The 17,382-nt window shown below is 36.0% G+C and overlaps 1 protein-coding gene across 1 annotated transcript in view; it reads right to left on the minus strand.

Annotated features, from left to right (window-relative positions):
• LOC103580736 (protein rhomboid) overlaps positions 1 to 17,382 on the minus strand; it is a 105,766-nt gene that overhangs the window by 12,838 nt on the left and 75,546 nt on the right. The window contains exons 5-7 of the mRNA XM_008562616.2: positions 15,090 to 15,207; positions 2,304 to 2,446; positions 193 to 305 (exon numbers count right to left, since the gene is read on the minus strand). Of these exons, the coding sequence (XP_008560838.1) occupies positions 193 to 305; positions 2,304 to 2,446; positions 15,090 to 15,207 (374 nt within the window). The remainder of the gene's footprint in view (positions 1 to 192; positions 306 to 2,303; positions 2,447 to 15,089; positions 15,208 to 17,382) is intronic.

A 17,382-nucleotide genomic window follows, 5' to 3' on the forward strand; every position in this document is an offset into this window, starting at 1 on the left:
CCACATGATTGTCCGATTTTCGAATGTGTGTTATTATTACACAATGACCAATTCATCATTATGTCTATTCTTATGTATATATGCAGTATATATTAATATTAATGTCGGTGATAATGATAATTATAATGATAATAGTTGTAGGGACATTGTGGAGTCGTTAAGCGGACAGAGAGAATTAGATAAACTACTTACCGGCTAAAACTCCAGCCATGTAGACTGCAGCGATCCTCAAACTCCCATGCACCATTTCAAGGGGAAGTCCCACGACCACCTGTACCCCCAGGTTAAACAGCAGGTGTAACCACCTGAAAAATACAAAAGAATAATAAATGAATGTCCATGAGAAAGTCGCAGTGACATAATTCTAGCTGTCGTATAAATTGATATGATGTACTACTGCTTCTATATATATATATATACTATTACTATATTACTTGTGGAATGATTGTTTCGCGGATATGCTATTTCAAGTTTCTTTTGCTCACGACATTGTGCTATAAAACGTTGAAATTCACAATGATAGTTCACGACAACTCGACGGCGACGGCGGCAGTGCAACTTTAAATTACATACATCAATTGTCATGAATGTTAATTAAAGAGAAGAAAAGAAAGAGAGAGAGAGGGGGAGAAAGGTAACGAAGGTTTGTCAGCGGTATAAGATGTTAAATAAGGAGCAAACTGGAGTATATACTAGTAGATGTGTCTTATCATTTCGTGCTCAGATGGACACACAAAGATTCGTTTTCTTATAACTGTAAGAAACTTTCTCGAACAACGGCAAAGAGGAATGAACGAATGCTCGGCGTTGTGGTTTTGCGAATAAGACTGAAAAGATAATGAAGCTTTCTCTGGAGGCAGGTATATTTTAGGTACCGCAGAAAAGTTTCAGCAAGGGAAGTTGTACATTTAAAACATTTGAGAGTTGCACATAATCGTCTACTGCTCTAGGGTGGCGGAGGCGTAGGGGTAAACACTAAGTGTAGGGAGAAATAAACGCGTCGAGATAAATAAGGAATAAAGAGTGAGGGATAGAGGGAGAAAGTAAGAAGGGAAATATGAAGAGAATGAAAGAGGATAGGATCGATGTCGTTGCGATGCAATCATCCAAATGGAGCATACGAGAAGAAGCTGCTTTCATTCTCTCTCTCTCTCACTTTCGGCTTATTCTCTATCTGTTCGTTACTCAATACACTCTTCTCTGGTTCTATTCCTGCTGTTGCTGGTACTACTACTGCACAAACGACTCTATCCAGAACCAGGTTATGGGCTTTCGACGATTTATCATTGACGGAGTTCGGGCGAACGCAAATGACGAGAATATCGAGTTCGGGTATCGGAATATCGAGTAGTTGGTAAAACGTGTAGAGACATGATAAGCAAAATTTTGCTTTTACCTTAATATCCTTTGTCCACAGTCATTCATATAGATATGTATATGTTTATCCATACAAATATATACGGACATATCTATAGATACATGTTATTTAAATTTAAATGGATATTTAAGATAACATCGTGTACTGTAAATAAATATATAAATTTGTAATACGTAAAGAGGAAAAAATATAAAAATAGATAAGCATCATAAGAGTTCATTAAGTATTTTTTTTAGTACCCGTAAAACACATGCAAATTGTCCGACACATTTTGATGGTAATAAGCGCGATGAGATAAGAAGAGATGAAAAGCACGAGGAAAAGCCAAGGAGTTTTCACGGAAATGTCGAGCTGCTTATCGCGGTGAGACATACACGCACATCACGGGACAAAGAGAGATAGATAATAAGTGAGGAAAGACGGGGAGAAAAGTTGTAAGAGTGTGAGAGATAGAAATAGAAGAAAACGCGTCTCTTCTGTGCAACTACTCTCCCCTTATCTCTAGGTTGCCATGAATAATTTAAAAAGCGTCGTGTACCCGACGTAGTTGCTTCTCTACCCGTCATCGCCTCTTTTCCTTCACTAGACTCTCGTCTTCGTATTCGTCCTCGACGTCCTCGTTCCTTTCCCCGAGTTTTTATTTTTTATTTTTATTTTCACTCACACTCTCATTCACTCTACCCCAGCTCTACACACTCAACATTTTATTTTCCAATTGCTTTTCTTATAATAGTATTGAGTGTTGCGTATTACACAACTATACACTACTCGATATTGATGGCGACCATTTGCTTTATAGAGCGCGTTTAATTTTATTGCCGCCGGTTAATGGAAAGTGTCGATAGAAACTTTAAGACTTTCGAGTACAGTGTATATATTTTATTATTTGTTTCATTTAAGAGCTAATTTATATTTAAGTACTTACCCAGCATGTAGAAACATGTAGAAGGCAAACCTCCAGAGTTCAAGACGTTTGTCTGGTCGATAGATGAAAACGCTGTCAATTGGTACCGGTCCAGACGGATTTACTTCACCCATCGCCACTGTGTAGTACGTGAAGAAACCCAGCTGCAAAAGACAATTAAAAAAGAAATATACCAAGTGCAATTAATAATAATGCCAATGTAAATAACGGTTCTCATAAAATTGCGGTGGTACAACACGCGTGCTACCACACGTATACTAGTTATTACTATGAATAATAAATAGTCTCAATAAATGTCACAGGTTTTTATAAATTATCTACCTATACGCCTTTTCTGTGCTAACGGTAACGAGATCACACAGTTCAGATCCAAATTTACGAGCGTACTAAGAGGAGCCCTCAAAAGCTTTGAGCCGTTTATAGATAATAACGTAGAGTTGCACACAAAGTGCTTTACAATTTCGACGGCGAAGCCATTTATACTAAAGTCATACCGACAAGGTACAAGTTTAATACATATATATATATATATAAATGTATATTAATAATATTTTTATTTTTCGTTACCTAGAAATTTTTTCTCAAAGGTGGTGGATACTTAATGAAAACTTTTTGCCGAGTAAAAACGTCATAAAAGTCGTTCAGTAGCACAAGGAAATGTTAAAGATTATTTAGCCTCGGGTACAAAGTGTTGGATCACATACTCTCTAAATTAGTTTGGCGTAGGATAAGTGTATACATCACCGAGTGGAAGTAAAAAGCCTTTAATGGCCCATGATTATGCACAATATCACTTGCTTGAAGCCGCTGGTCTAGCTTCTGATGGTAATTAAACTACAAGACCTCGAGCATCTCTGTTGTGTACACGCGGATATGTACAACAGGACAAGTGGGTTCTGGTGCGGTAAATATAGAACGCGAACATAATTTCCTGAATGCTTTGATGCTTTGCTTTTGTGTGGCCCGTGTCGACGTCGTTTATTTGACCATCCAGAAGTGGCGAGTCATTGAAAAAGCACTTTACTTCCAACATTTTCCTATTCCTCTCTCTCTCTTTCTCTCTTTTTCTCTACTGTTACTATTCTCTTTACACAGTAACAGCACACACAAGTTCCCCGATTAAAAGTTTCCTATCGAATCAGCTCCAATTCTCTAGCCGCCTCCAGCAAGACTACTACTGTCTACTACTATTCGTTTTCAAACCAGTTGTTTCTGTCTATCTCTTTCAGTTCCTCATCCGCTTCCTCATTCACTGGCACTGTCTCTTTTACCCTCGAATGCAACATGTGCCATTGTCCAGTGGCAGTACCGTCTAACGTGGCAACTTTTCACTTTGGATGTCCCTCCGGCTTGCTCTTTTCCGGACGACTGCTGTCCCACACTATACGAGGTGCCAGGGAATTCCATTTGTCGGTTTTACTTCACGGGAAATCGGCCAACTTACACACGTCTATACATAATATAATACAATGTTTGTATATATACACAGACTAAAGCAAAATGAATAGAGTAGAATAGAATATATAGACAAGTACCAGCAGAAGTACCATCTCTATATTTTTCAGTACCAACAAACTTTCTCGTAGCTCATACAAAACTCATAAAAAAGCATACAACAAATGTATACACTTGGCAATATCTATTGAGAGTTGCCAACTCTCAGTGCGAATTTTATGCGCATCAGTAGACTCGACGCAAATGCAGTCGGACAGTGACGAGAGTCATTGTTTGGTCAGACACTTTTCGAACCAATCGTTTTTTATCCATAATTGACAATTTGATCGAGTGAAAAGTATTTTTAAACTTAATATTATTTGTTTTATTGGAAATTTCTTGTAACAAAAAAAAATGTACCCGAAAATCCGAACGTTTTTCACGGAATGAAAATATATAAAAAAAAATGAAAAGTTAAAAATCTATTGGATCTAGATTTTTAAAATGTTTCGCACTAGTATATCAGCAAAAAATTGTAGACCACCCCAACTAGCTCTTAAACGGTAAAATTATAATTTTTTTTATTTTCGTTATACGAAAAACTTTTCGATCTTCAGGTATATAAAAAGAAAGTAAGTCAACAGTTGTATTTATGCATCATTTATGGATTTCCGCCAATCGAAAGATAGAATGATTATTGAAAAGCTTGTTTCTTATTCAGAACTCTTAAATAATAAAATTGCGGAAGTTATAAGCATTAAAATTGGTTAGGTTGACGTGTTTCAGAAGTCATCCATTAGAAGTTAAATTTAATAGTTATAGACAAATCGAAGGAATTTTAAATTCTAAATCCAATAACCATCTCTGGTGGGTCTATTTGTGGAAAAATGATTGAAGTGCTTGTATTGTTCTATTAACAGGACACTGTAATGAAGTGATGGAAGGGGGTCAACAGGCAAAAGTGGACGCTAAGTTAACTAAGGCACGGATAATCGAATTTAGCTTTACGATTAACGATTTACAGTTAGTGCGGTGTTGTAGTAGGTCGTCGAGAGAGGTCAATTGGCGAACAACAACTGAGATTAATAGAAGTTGTGGTGGTTCGTGCGATTTACTATGCAAACAACAACAACAACAATAAGAACAACTATGGCTGTAATAATAATCATACTAATAATAATAATAAAAATGCTAACAACAAGAGTGCCAGCATCAACTAGTCGGCTGTTTTATCCATATATAAAGAGGGTAGTCGTATAAAATGTCACCATGTTTGCACATGTATCAGACACTTTAACGCCATACTGTAGAAATTTGTATGCAGTAAGTTTATATGGTGCCCTGGTCGCGCGTTATTTCGCGGACGTGTCGAGAAAGCTGTGAAAAGTTTAAATTTTCCGGGTGAGCATCAGGGTAAGCATATTAATTCTAAAATTGGTGGTTCTTGTGAGCGAAAAGATGATTTATAACGAAGGAGAGTGATGCGAAGAAAAATAATAAGAAGGAACAGGAGAAAAGAAGATGAGATATAAATGTTACCCGCAATTGTAGTCTAGGTTGTAAAGTACTATATTTTTATTTTAGTTATTTATTTTTTAGCCCTGTAATTAAGCCACTACACATATGCTACTACTGTTGCTGATGAAGAGGCGGAAGAAGTAATTTTTACGAATAGAAATGTTTATTAGTGCGTGGAAGAACAATGGGAATTCTTTTGAATTTCATGAGAGCGTTTCCACTGAAGCGTAAAAAGTACTTGGATGCACATCCAAATGCTTTTCTGAGCGTGAATCATATACTCACACGTATACTGTAAAACTTATAGGTATATATGATGCTTTTCACGTTGTTTTAACATTACTGAGTAGATCTCTTCAGTCAACGAGAGTAAGAGGAAAAACATACAAGATAGAATGAGAGAGAGAGAGAGGAGTAAACGAGTAAGCCATAGAACCGTCAGAAGAGTTTTCAAATGCAATCCACGTTTAATCCTTCGTATGCACTAGCCGGTACTTTAGTAATATTTTTTCTCTGCGTTTGATAATCCAACGGAAATTTGGTGAATATCACTTCAAGTATTGTTTAAGAATTGTATTAATGAAGGCCGGTAAGCTCTGGGGTGAGTTTCAATGGAAACGATGGAAAAAACTGAGGGTAGTAATCTAAGTATAAATAAAAGTAAAAAAATAAAAACGCAACAAAAGAAAATAAACGCAATCGTTATTATTTCACTTAAAAATTCTTACGGCTATAGGGTATTTTCTTGGAATCGTCGCGACGCTCGTGCGACGTCTCCCTGGCGCCGTCTGTACGTACGTCTCTACAACCGGAAGAAAACACTGCTGGAAATGACACTGAGACACGCGATATATACTTTAGTACGCACTGTTTAATACATTAATCATAAATATTTTCATGGTTTATTTTTTCTGGTCTGACTTTCAGTGGCTCAAAATGTTTAATCGATTTGGTAGTTCGTCAATTTAGATTTGATTGAACTTTATATAAGTATGTAAATATATATGTATATATGGATATGTATATGTATATTATATCGTATATATTTTTCGGGGATTTTTCGGTTAATAATATAAATGATATAAGCATTATTTACTGGCGGTGGAATAAAATCTCCAAGAGGAAGAAGGTGAGGGCGTAAAAATAGCACGAAAAGCATTTTGACTATCTAAACGTGGAATCAAATTTATATTTATCCTACTAGCAGTACACTGCGACAAATGGCCGACGATATATCTCAAGCTAAGCGTAGAAGAGTGAAGAAAATAGTGAGGATGAGAAAATAGAAAAAAATAAAGAGAAAGAAAACTCCGAGTGGCCGATGTGTATATTTGTTCTACTGTAAATTTCGACAAATGTCCGTATAACTTGAGGGCTTTAAAAAAACACATATCCATATGGTTTAGGTTAATTTTGAGGAAATAAGTGGCGTCGCCGTCAAACTCAAAGCTAATTTAGGTGAGGCACGTGCTGATGTAAATAGTATATGTAAAAAAAAAGAAATTTTAATCTTCAAACCGTACACTAGAACAAATTTGTTCTGAATAAATTTGAAAACAGTCAAATTTCACGCGAACCCGATTTATTTAAATCAGTTTTATTTTTTTTTTCAAGTCGATAATCGAAGCTAAATTTTAGTGATATCAAATGATCTAGCGAGAAAATTTTAAAAAATGTATACGAGTCATGTATGAGAATGTTGGAATAAAAATTACGGCTTGAGGGTTTAAAAGGAGTGAAAAGTTAACGTGAAAATTTATGGAAAAAAAGATATTGGCTTCGATTTTTCAGCGTCCGAGCTTTTCAAAGCATTTCCGCGAATTGGAATTTTTTCGAAAGCCATGTTTGGTTTAGTCTTTGTGTAACAGCAGTGGCAGCGGCAGCAGCCGGAATTTTCATCGTTAAAAAAATAAAATAAAATAAAAATATATAAAACTATATAAATATAAATAAAAAATATTTTTGTTAACACTCGAATTTTTTTGGATAGAGGGATGAATCAGAATAAAAAGAGAAAGGTATGTTTGAGTATTTTATCGACCGATAAGCGGGTTACGACTTGTGGATGAAATTGTTGAACAATATTGTGCAACGGGAGTTAGTGAACGTTGACGTCAAGTGGAAAAGCCATAGACGTAAAAATGCAACTGCATAATCGCTGATATTTGCTTTACTGTATCAATATAATAAAAAATATACAGAGATATGACAAATAAAGTCATTTTTTTATTTTTATCATTAATGTAGGGTAATATCGGTTTTTTTTTAAAACTACGGAATTTTCAATCAGCATTTAAATTTAAGTATATGGCAATTGAAAATTGAAACTTTAATAATTATTGATTTATTTAAAATACCAAAGGTACTTAGATATTAAATTTTTATTCTACAATCTGTAAATTTAATTTTGAATAATAAAAAAATCCTAAAGATATACTGGTATCTATGTCTTTTTCTGGTTGTTCTGAGTCGGTCATGATGATTTTATACACGGAGAGAAAATTATGGTAACTGTTCCTAGTTCGTTTATGAAATATCATCCCATACCGTTATGGTAATAATTACTTGGGATTATGGGATATAAAACCATACTTTCTGGGAAAAGTTCCCATAAGTGTGGGAACAATTCCTATCATTATGGTAACAGTTCCCATATCACATGTGAAAGAATCATGGTAATGATTACCATACTCATAGGAATAGTTCCTATAATAGTATGGTAATGGTTACCATAATATCATGGTAATAATTCCCATAATATTTAGAAATAATAATTTTATTTTTTTAGAAGAAACCTTTTTTTATATATTACAAAATTTCAAGTATACAAAAAAAATGCTTATTACAAAAAAAAAATTATTATAATTTCTAAATATTAGGGCAACGATTATTATAATGTATGGGAATTATTACCATAATATTATGGTAACCATTATCATAGTTACATGGTAACGATTACCATAATTCCATAGGAACTATTCCGATACCATACGGGAATTATATTCATAATTATAGGAATGATCACCATAATATATATGGGTGCCGTTCCTATAATCAACATTTCAAAAAAACCGGTTACTATGCATTATGGGAACCACTCCCATAATATATTGTAACTGTTACCATAATTGTCTCTCCGTGTAGACTAACTAAAATAAATTTTAGGTCAGTAAGAATAATTAGAATAATAATTAAAATATTATATAATATTGAAATAATAATTATTCTGTAAAGGAAAATGTTTAAATAGCTAATAAATTATGAACGAACATAAGTCATTTTTTTGTACTATATGTGATGTATATTAATATATAAATAATAAAAATAATTTCACTTTGATAAATATCATTTATAGAGGAAAAAGTAAAGCGAAGTAAAATAAAAATTTCTCTTTGAGAATTCCATTAGATTTGAGATGTATGATATGACTTCCCAAAAATAAGATATCAATATTGGATTTCCTGCTTGCTATATATATGTATAGTTGATGGTAAGAATCAGAGAGACTGATAACTTAAACTCCGAAGGACTTTTCACACAGGGACCAAGTTATTTGAATGTTAAAGACCAGTGATAATAATCTTTTGAGTTCATTCTTATCACGAATTTGAAGCATCTCGCGTGCACATAGGCCGTCCTTTTAGAATCCGGTCGTTGCAGATTATATCAGCGAGGAATTGGTTGAGGGTGAAGCTAGAATTCATTTGCAGTCGTGGCAAGTTCGCTGTAAGTCGTGTGGTTTACAAGTTCAACTGGATCTTGTCTATTTTTCGTGCTCGATCTCTGAATCTCTACTTCTGCCGTACCACCAACTTCTGAGCTTACTTTCTGTTATAGCTATCTCAGTGGTACTTGTATCAAGAGTTTGTGTGTAACCCAGGTGAACCGCTCAAATATACCGCGGTATCTTCGTCCGAAATAATGGGAGACTTAGGTTTGGGTAAAGGTTTCAAAGTGTCCACCACTGGATAAGATTTTAAAGACTCTCTTTTTTACTCGAAAGAGCTTTCTCTCCTTCTCTTACGGAGTTGGCCAAAGTGGAATGGGAATCTGGAGCACAGGAAGATCATACTATTTTTCCCAGTGGACTTTTTTTTGTCTTCTATATATATATATATACTACAGGCGTATACAGTGGCAATGTTCAAAGGTTAAGCTCATCCTCCAAGATATCTAGGTGCAAGTCCAAGACGTTTCTTGCAGTGTTTCTCAAGTAAAGCAAGCTTTTGGTTTTCTCTCAATTCACAGCAAAATCTCAGTCAGTGTGTTAACTTTCTTGCGTTTCTTGTTCTTTCATATAACGAGAACTGAAAATTTCATTAAAGGAAATATTTTACCCGCTCCATATCATACAATTTACAGCACCAAGAAACTGATGAAAATAATAAATCATTTAAGAAAACATTTCTCGTTGCAGTTAATTATTATTATTATTATTATGGTTACATTCCTTTCAACCTCGTTTTTAAATTTTGATATTATTTTCATTAGTTCTCTAAAAGTATCGCGGAAGTTTTAAAATATATTTAACTGTAGGATGAAATTAACTCTAGTGTTTATAATCGAGTGGGCCTTAGTGCAACAAAAAGTTTCAAACTCCATAACGATGTCGAGATCCGCTCATATAAATACATATATGCATATATATGTACATAGATAGAGAGCAATAGTTTCGGCAGACCGTAGATTGTGAGCTCATATATTATATATATATATATATATAGATAGAGGTAGTATACTTCCTTGAGCTTCTGGATGAACTCTGCCGACGATACACAGGGCCAAATATTACCAAACTTTCTCGCAAAGTGGTATTTCATCGCGATCAAAGGCTGTTTCAGAAACTCTCCTAAACTGATGTGAGAGTAAAAAATAGTATAGTATCGATATTGAACCCGGCGCTGTTCTGCTGGCACACAAAGCGAGGACAGCTGTTTTCGTGGAGCAAAAGAGAGCGAGAGAAAAAAAGCAAACGAGTATAAACACGAACAGTCTGGTGAAAAAAACAAAAAAGACGGATAGAAACTCGTGGCGTCCTGTATGCGCGTGCTCGTGCCTGTTGAGATGATTTGAGACGCAAACACTACTCGCCGCCTTGGATCTTATGGGATTTGTGTATACATCTCACTTGTGGAGATGGGATACTTCAGACGCGCACGTTAGTGTGAAAACACTTTCCGCATTCCCGGGAATGAGAAGAGTCCGTCAAGAAGGCGCCTCCTCAGGGCGCAGAAGCGAACAAGGGAGTTTGAGTTATATAAAGTGTACATAAAGTATGTAAAGGGAGAAAAACTCATCGGCATCTGGGCGAGCTCCGTCTACATTACATACATACATACTTACATACATATATATTGCTCTAAAGTTGTGCTATGTCGCCCTCAAGGAAATTCGATCGGCGTTCTTGTGTCCCCTTATTCACTTGGAGCAATTTGGTAACTAGGTAAAGGGAGAGCAGACATTATATATATAGAGAGAGAGAGATATGAATGCTATATATATATATATATATATATATATATATATATATATATATATATATATAGTAGATAGATTATATACATCTATATAATTTTAGATTTTTCCCGCAGCAACTGGAGGCAAACGAGGTTGAAATCGAGCGCCCGCATGGGGCGATAGCGTTATCAAGTACCCGTAGGATCGGATGCGAACCCAAGTCCGGAGGTGGAAATGACGGCTTTCGCCCCGTTGCAAATTTACGAACAAGATAAGCCACTGGCGGCCCATATGCGCCTGCTAGAAAATTACGTGAATTGGTATTTTGAAATGCATATCTATATATATATATATATATATATATATGGAACTAAAATTTATATGAACAAAATTAAAAAGTGTACGAGCTTATCCCTTCATTAGATACACAAATAATACTATCAGCTGGTTGAGTACGATAATAATAACACTGGTAATAATAATAACAATAATAATGGTGATGATGATAATGATAATAATGGAATGCAACGAAAAGGAAAAAAGTGTGCGTCGGTAATCGAGGCTTTCCACGGATTCCACAGTGAATAACGAGGCCAATAACGGGCCGCAACAGCGCCCGTGAGATTATCGAAATTGGAAAGATGCCAGGGGGCGGCAGACGACAGGAGGAACGAGACCCGATGGAATCGTTTCGCAGTCGCAAAACTCTGTGCGGCGTACATCGTCAAAAGCATACTCTCAACTGATCCAATTTTCAACACAGCCGCGGTGGCAGAACGGCACCGGTATATCGGCGTATACATAACTACTACGACTACCAGACGGGGTAAAAACGACGAGTAAGAGAAAAAGAGGCACGCGCATTGCCAGCGAATTCTTGGTGCATAATAAGCGTGTTCCAGGCGCAGGTGGCGAGTTGCCGCCGGCTATATGCATCATCCAGCCTGAGTTCTCTTTGTCTCTTCATATCTTTCTCGTTCCCTCTCTCTATCTCTCTCTAGATTCTTGTGTGTACTCTATATACATATATGAGTATGCAGAGTAATATACAACCAGTGGATATATGCTATTCGGATGGTTCAACGTCTCGTTGCTGCTCACCACGGTCCGTGTGTCGTCCACACTCGCGCGATATTGCACGATATCAAATTGATGTTTATTCAAGTGGCAACATCGCAGGAGGTCTCTCTAACCGGTGGCCAGTGTGTGTCATCCATTAGTTCAGCATTGTGTGTACCACTACTTCTCTATTGCCTTCTCCCCTCCCCCTTCTCCCCTTAACCTTCATCCACAACCTCCTCTCTCATCTCTCATGTCGTCCATTTAATATACGCCCTCAAGCGACATCCGTTTGGCTCATTGCTACCACCCTAAACCCACCACACCATCGCCGCCAAGTGAACACAGAGACAACGGGGTCAATGACAGGGTAATGGAAACGCCAATAGTCCGCTACAGATATATATCTATATCTATATGTACCTTCTCCCTCTCCCACTCCCCCTCCCCATTCCTCTGTCAAATATCATTCGGTTTACTACTTATTACCTACTCTTTTGCTCAGTCACTTACTGCTTGATGATGTATAAAAAGCAACTTCCAAAGTCTTATCTTTAAATTTAACCGTTTTGTTAAAGTCCTTAGGGAGATGAGCGACCAAAGTGACAAACTGAGTTATATTACACCATCATCTGACAATAGGTACCTCAGTACCTACTTAGTGTTTATTAGTATTAGAGTATCTAACCGAGTAGTATGAGCGAAATGAGAAGCTGCCGATGCCGATGCTGATGCTACTGCTGCTGCTGCTTCTGTTGGAGACTTACTATAACTAATACTGGAACTCGTATAATACGGCGAAACGACTGTCGAAGTAAACGATGAGCGTGGCAGACGTCGGAGAACGCAAAGAGCTATGCAGATGATATCCTCGAAGAATGCGAACGCGTTTGCCCGGCCGACGAGTCGATAATTATACAGGGAGAGAGTGAGAGAGGATCGAGAATGAGAATAGAGGCAGAGGGAAAGAATGATGCAGCCTGAAATTACCACGAGCAGAGACGGGCGACACGCAAGAGCCAGAAGAGAATCGCACGAAAGCTATACTCGATTCGATTAGAAGCTTCGCCACGATACGACCGGAGTAGTTGTGCCTTTGTGTGCGTGCTCATTCGTTGCCCATGTTTCCCAGCAGATCGAGCTGATTTTACGAGCGTATCGAGCACGCATCCTTTGTGTGTCCCTCTGGTAGAGCCGAGGGTACGCGGGAGGGATCGGAATCGATTGCTCGCGAAAAGTCATCCCCTTGGGTGCATGAATAAACCACCGATAACCTATCTCTATGTGTAAATCGACAGTAATACATATAAAGTACACTAGCACATACACATATGTGCATGCATAAATACACCACTACTGTATGCTGCTGAGTGTATACACACTTTTTATTTTTTATTATTTTTATTTTTTACTGCAGGACGTAGTACGTGCGTCCGGGTAATGAGACTAGTCGTGTGTCGTTTCTGAAACTTTTATGGCCGACGACAGCAGGTGCTCACTCCTCTCTTCCACTTTTTTTATCTTCGCTTGTCCATTCTCCCAGTCGTAATAATCTTCGTGAAACTATCTCCATCGCTGACAAATGTGGATAAAAAAAAAAAAAAAAAAAAAAAAACGTTTACTTGTTTTATTTTTATCATTCTCTTTCACGGCATTAATGTTTTTTTTACGTGACAATCAATTTGCAAAAATGTATTCCATGTATATATATATATATATATATATATATATATATATATATATATATATATATATATATATATATATATATATATATCACCATCATCATCATTATTATTATTGTTGTTATGATACTTTCTTTTTATGTTATTTTGTTTGCAAAGAAATTGTTTGTATTAGTGAGGATGTTTATATTTTTTGTTTATGTAATATTATAGGAACATAGCAGACTTGAGTGTACGGTAATAATATATATGTATGAAAGGAAAGAGGACGTGTACGTTGTATGTAATATCTTTGGTGCATAACGAGGTTAGTTTAGTCTCTTATACCGAGCAAGCGAGAAAGAAAGAGCGTAAGAGAGATAGAGATAGAAAACTGTAGTTGGTCGTTACTTCAGTTAGGGTTGTTTGCCAGTTAGGCCGGATGAGAATAAGGGGTAAGAGAAGTAAGGATGATACAACATCTACGATAATATCCGGCAAGTCCTTCGGTCTTATCTTGTGAGACTCCACTGACTACTCGACACCGACAACCTGAGCATAGAGATCGTATAGAGACTCGGCAATATATATACGTAGATATATATGTATGCTGGAAGCGACCTAACTTGAGTATGTATGTACTCGTATTGGGCAAGGCCACGAACCGTGTTTACACTTGTGAGTGTATATATTCTCTAGTCTATTCTATGTTTTCTGTCTCCTCTACTTGACTCACATCTTGGTCCCTTCTCTAATCCTTCCATTTCATTTCATCCAGTGCGCATGTATTACGGAAATGCGGGAGGACTTATGTATACATACAGATAAATGTATATGTAGGGTAAAGGAGTTTGGTGAATAAGTCTAACACCGAGATAAAGTCAGGGGTCGGTATATCGATTGCTCAACTATGACGACGACGACAACGAAGACTACAAGAAGGATATACGCCGTTAAGTGGATGAAATATGTGACATATAAAAATAAAGCTACCTCTTCATTCTTCCTTCAACATTTTTCACTCGTAATTCACTCGGTTATAAAATTTTTATTTTTATTATTTTTATTCTCCGTTGATGAGAACCGAGAGAGAAAGACGAAATCCTCGAGCGAGAGAGAGCTTAACATGCGCCACTGATGGGACACACAGGTCACAAAATTCTGCAGTAGTATCTTGTGTGTTGACGTTGATGAGTCAACAAATGCAACGGTTTATTTATTAATGCTTTCCATGTGCGCGGTTATGTATGTGTAATTATATACATACGGTTAAATTAATTTACGCTTGTGTTATCATTAATTCAAGGTTCCACACCGCACACGGAATTCAATATACATGTATTATATGTAATGTTGTAAATTAAAAGTGGTAATGCTAGATGTTAAAACATCATTCGACATTTCCCTTACTAATTAAATAAAATTATTATCTACATGTAATTCAATTTCACCCGTATATTTGTTATGATCGATATTATTCAACGTATGAATATTAAATTCCGCGGAAAAAATTATTAATTGCAATTTGCTTGCGCGGTGGTTCATTAATTTATTGTCATCGATCGTTTTATTTCGCTCAGCCATGCAATAATAAAAATTAATCTAGACTATTAAAATAATAATAATAATAATTATAATAGATGTTCCGACTTACCTCAACTAGGGTAATAAGGATAATGAAAAGTGGAGGCGGACAGCAGGTATAGTGATCAGCGTAATACTTTCTGTCCCGTTCCTCGGTTAGAAATTCATCGCCAATCATGCGCACCATCCTGTAAAATAAATAAAAATAAAATAATGAAATATGAATTTAAATATAAATATAAATATAACGAATGATATAAATAAAAATGAAAATTAATTAGCTGAATGTGTTATCAATGTTCAATTAAATATTTAAACATGCAGATGATCTCAATTTAAATGGGAAATTTGTCATTGTCAGAAGCAGCGGCAGTATGAAAATTGCAAAATCATGAGAATTCTCATTTTGTTTAAATTACAAGCATTATATATTCCTCCTCGCTTTCTCTCTCCGTCCCTCTTCGTCGTCTGTGTCGGTTACCATCAGAGCCATTGAATTAATTCACCCGTCGTTCGTTAATTATCCAGATCAAATCAGATCATCCGTAGATGCATATTGGATTATATTTTGACTACCCATTGGAATATGCTTAGAAAATTCAACCCTCGCAAAGCGCGCAAGGACAAGAAGCGAAAAAAACGCAAACAAACAAACTTTTTACCTTTTAATACAAGAGTGTGCGACAAAAAAAAATTAAAGAGCGTGTGCAGGATATAATTATCCAAACACACACCGGGTAAACCTCAAACTCGTTAGAAACATTTTTTTTACTCGCTCTCTTAGCGGCAAGTGTCTTTAAAAAATTAATTAGCAGCGTGTTAACAAGCTTGCGCTGAAATAACATCAGTGTCAAACGCTATTTATTAGCATGACATCTCGTCATCATACCCTCGGAAAATTAACAGTACAGGCGCCAGAGCTTTTTTACAAAGTAAGTAACACATAATTTAATTTTTTCACAATTCATTCGCGCATATATTTTTCTTTGCTTCATTAATTTTTTTTACTCTACACCCACACTATTAATTCTCCATAAATTCTTTTGCTCCGACTAGTTCATTTAATTTATTAAACTTTTTTATTTTATTGTATCGATGGTAAGAAAAGAAATGAAGAGTAATACGACTGCTGGAAGAACAATAGCTCGCGACTGTCAGAGCTGCTCGACGAGAACCGAGTTCCTATAAGCGCGAAAAGAGATAATAATTCTATTGTCTCAAGAAGTAATACTCTGCAACAAGAATCTCTTTCTTCCTTTTCTATATCTACGCCGCCAAGTAAAATCTCTTATTCGCGGCAGTCTCTCTCTCTCTCTCTCTCTATGTATATATATACTCTTGTATTTATAAATATCTGCAAAGCGGAGAGGAAAATAGGGTTGCAATTGTGTGTTCTTTTACTACAGTACTATTGCTTCCATTCACTTTGGTGCACTTGGCTTCGCGTCGTCTACCTGTGGTAGTAAGTAGGTATTCACTAGAGTATAGGAAGCCGTTCTGACGCTAACTAACCACCCTTTTCCGCGAAATAGAAACGACGATACCTACCGAGTTGGTTAATAAAGGAAGGACCTTACAAAAGAGAGTATACAAGTATTAATATCGATCCTGCCTCGTAAACTATTGGTCGAGTAAACTTTCTTTACATCACAAACATAAACATATATACATAAACATACATACATACACCATTATCGCCTGCTTCAGCAGAAGGTTTTAGTCGTCTGATTATACTATACGTTATACTATCTTTCTTTTTCCTTTGTAATCATTGACCGCGTAAAAAAAAGCCTCGGGAGATCTCTGGCGCGATCACTGGACACGCGAATGTTTTATAACTCCCCAGGACTATATATATAGTGGTATTTTGAGGGAGGAAGTTGAATTTTTATATTAATTTTAATTGACCCCATTGCATTTTTTAATTTGTTGTATCATTATTTTTAATATTTAATTTACTTTTAATTGAATATTTCTGATGCACATATATATTGCGCGTTTACGGTACAGATAAAAAAAAATGAATATAAAAAATAAAATTGCATTTTCTTGTGGGCATTATGAGAAAGTACACGCACATAGCAGAGCAGTATGCGGTGGCCGGTAAGTTAATAAGACAATAAACTTTTCCGTGAGAGAAAGAACGTCTTGGTTGTGACATTTTATAAATTATCTTGAGGGTTTACGGAAAACGCCGTGACAAAAAAATTAAATAAAACAGGAAAAAAAAAAAAAAGAAAAAAAAATGATACTCTGGAGTCTAGTCGTCTGTCTAATATTCTAGAAAATGCGGACGCAATTTATTTTACGAAGCATTAATTCTTAATAATAATTTTCTGCTTTAATATCTTTTCTTATTTTTC

The sequence above is a fragment of the Microplitis demolitor genome, chromosome 3 (genome assembly GCF_026212275.2).
Source record: "Microplitis demolitor isolate Queensland-Clemson2020A chromosome 3, iyMicDemo2.1a, whole genome shotgun sequence".
NCBI lineage: Eukaryota > Metazoa > Arthropoda > Insecta > Hymenoptera > Braconidae > Microplitis > Microplitis demolitor.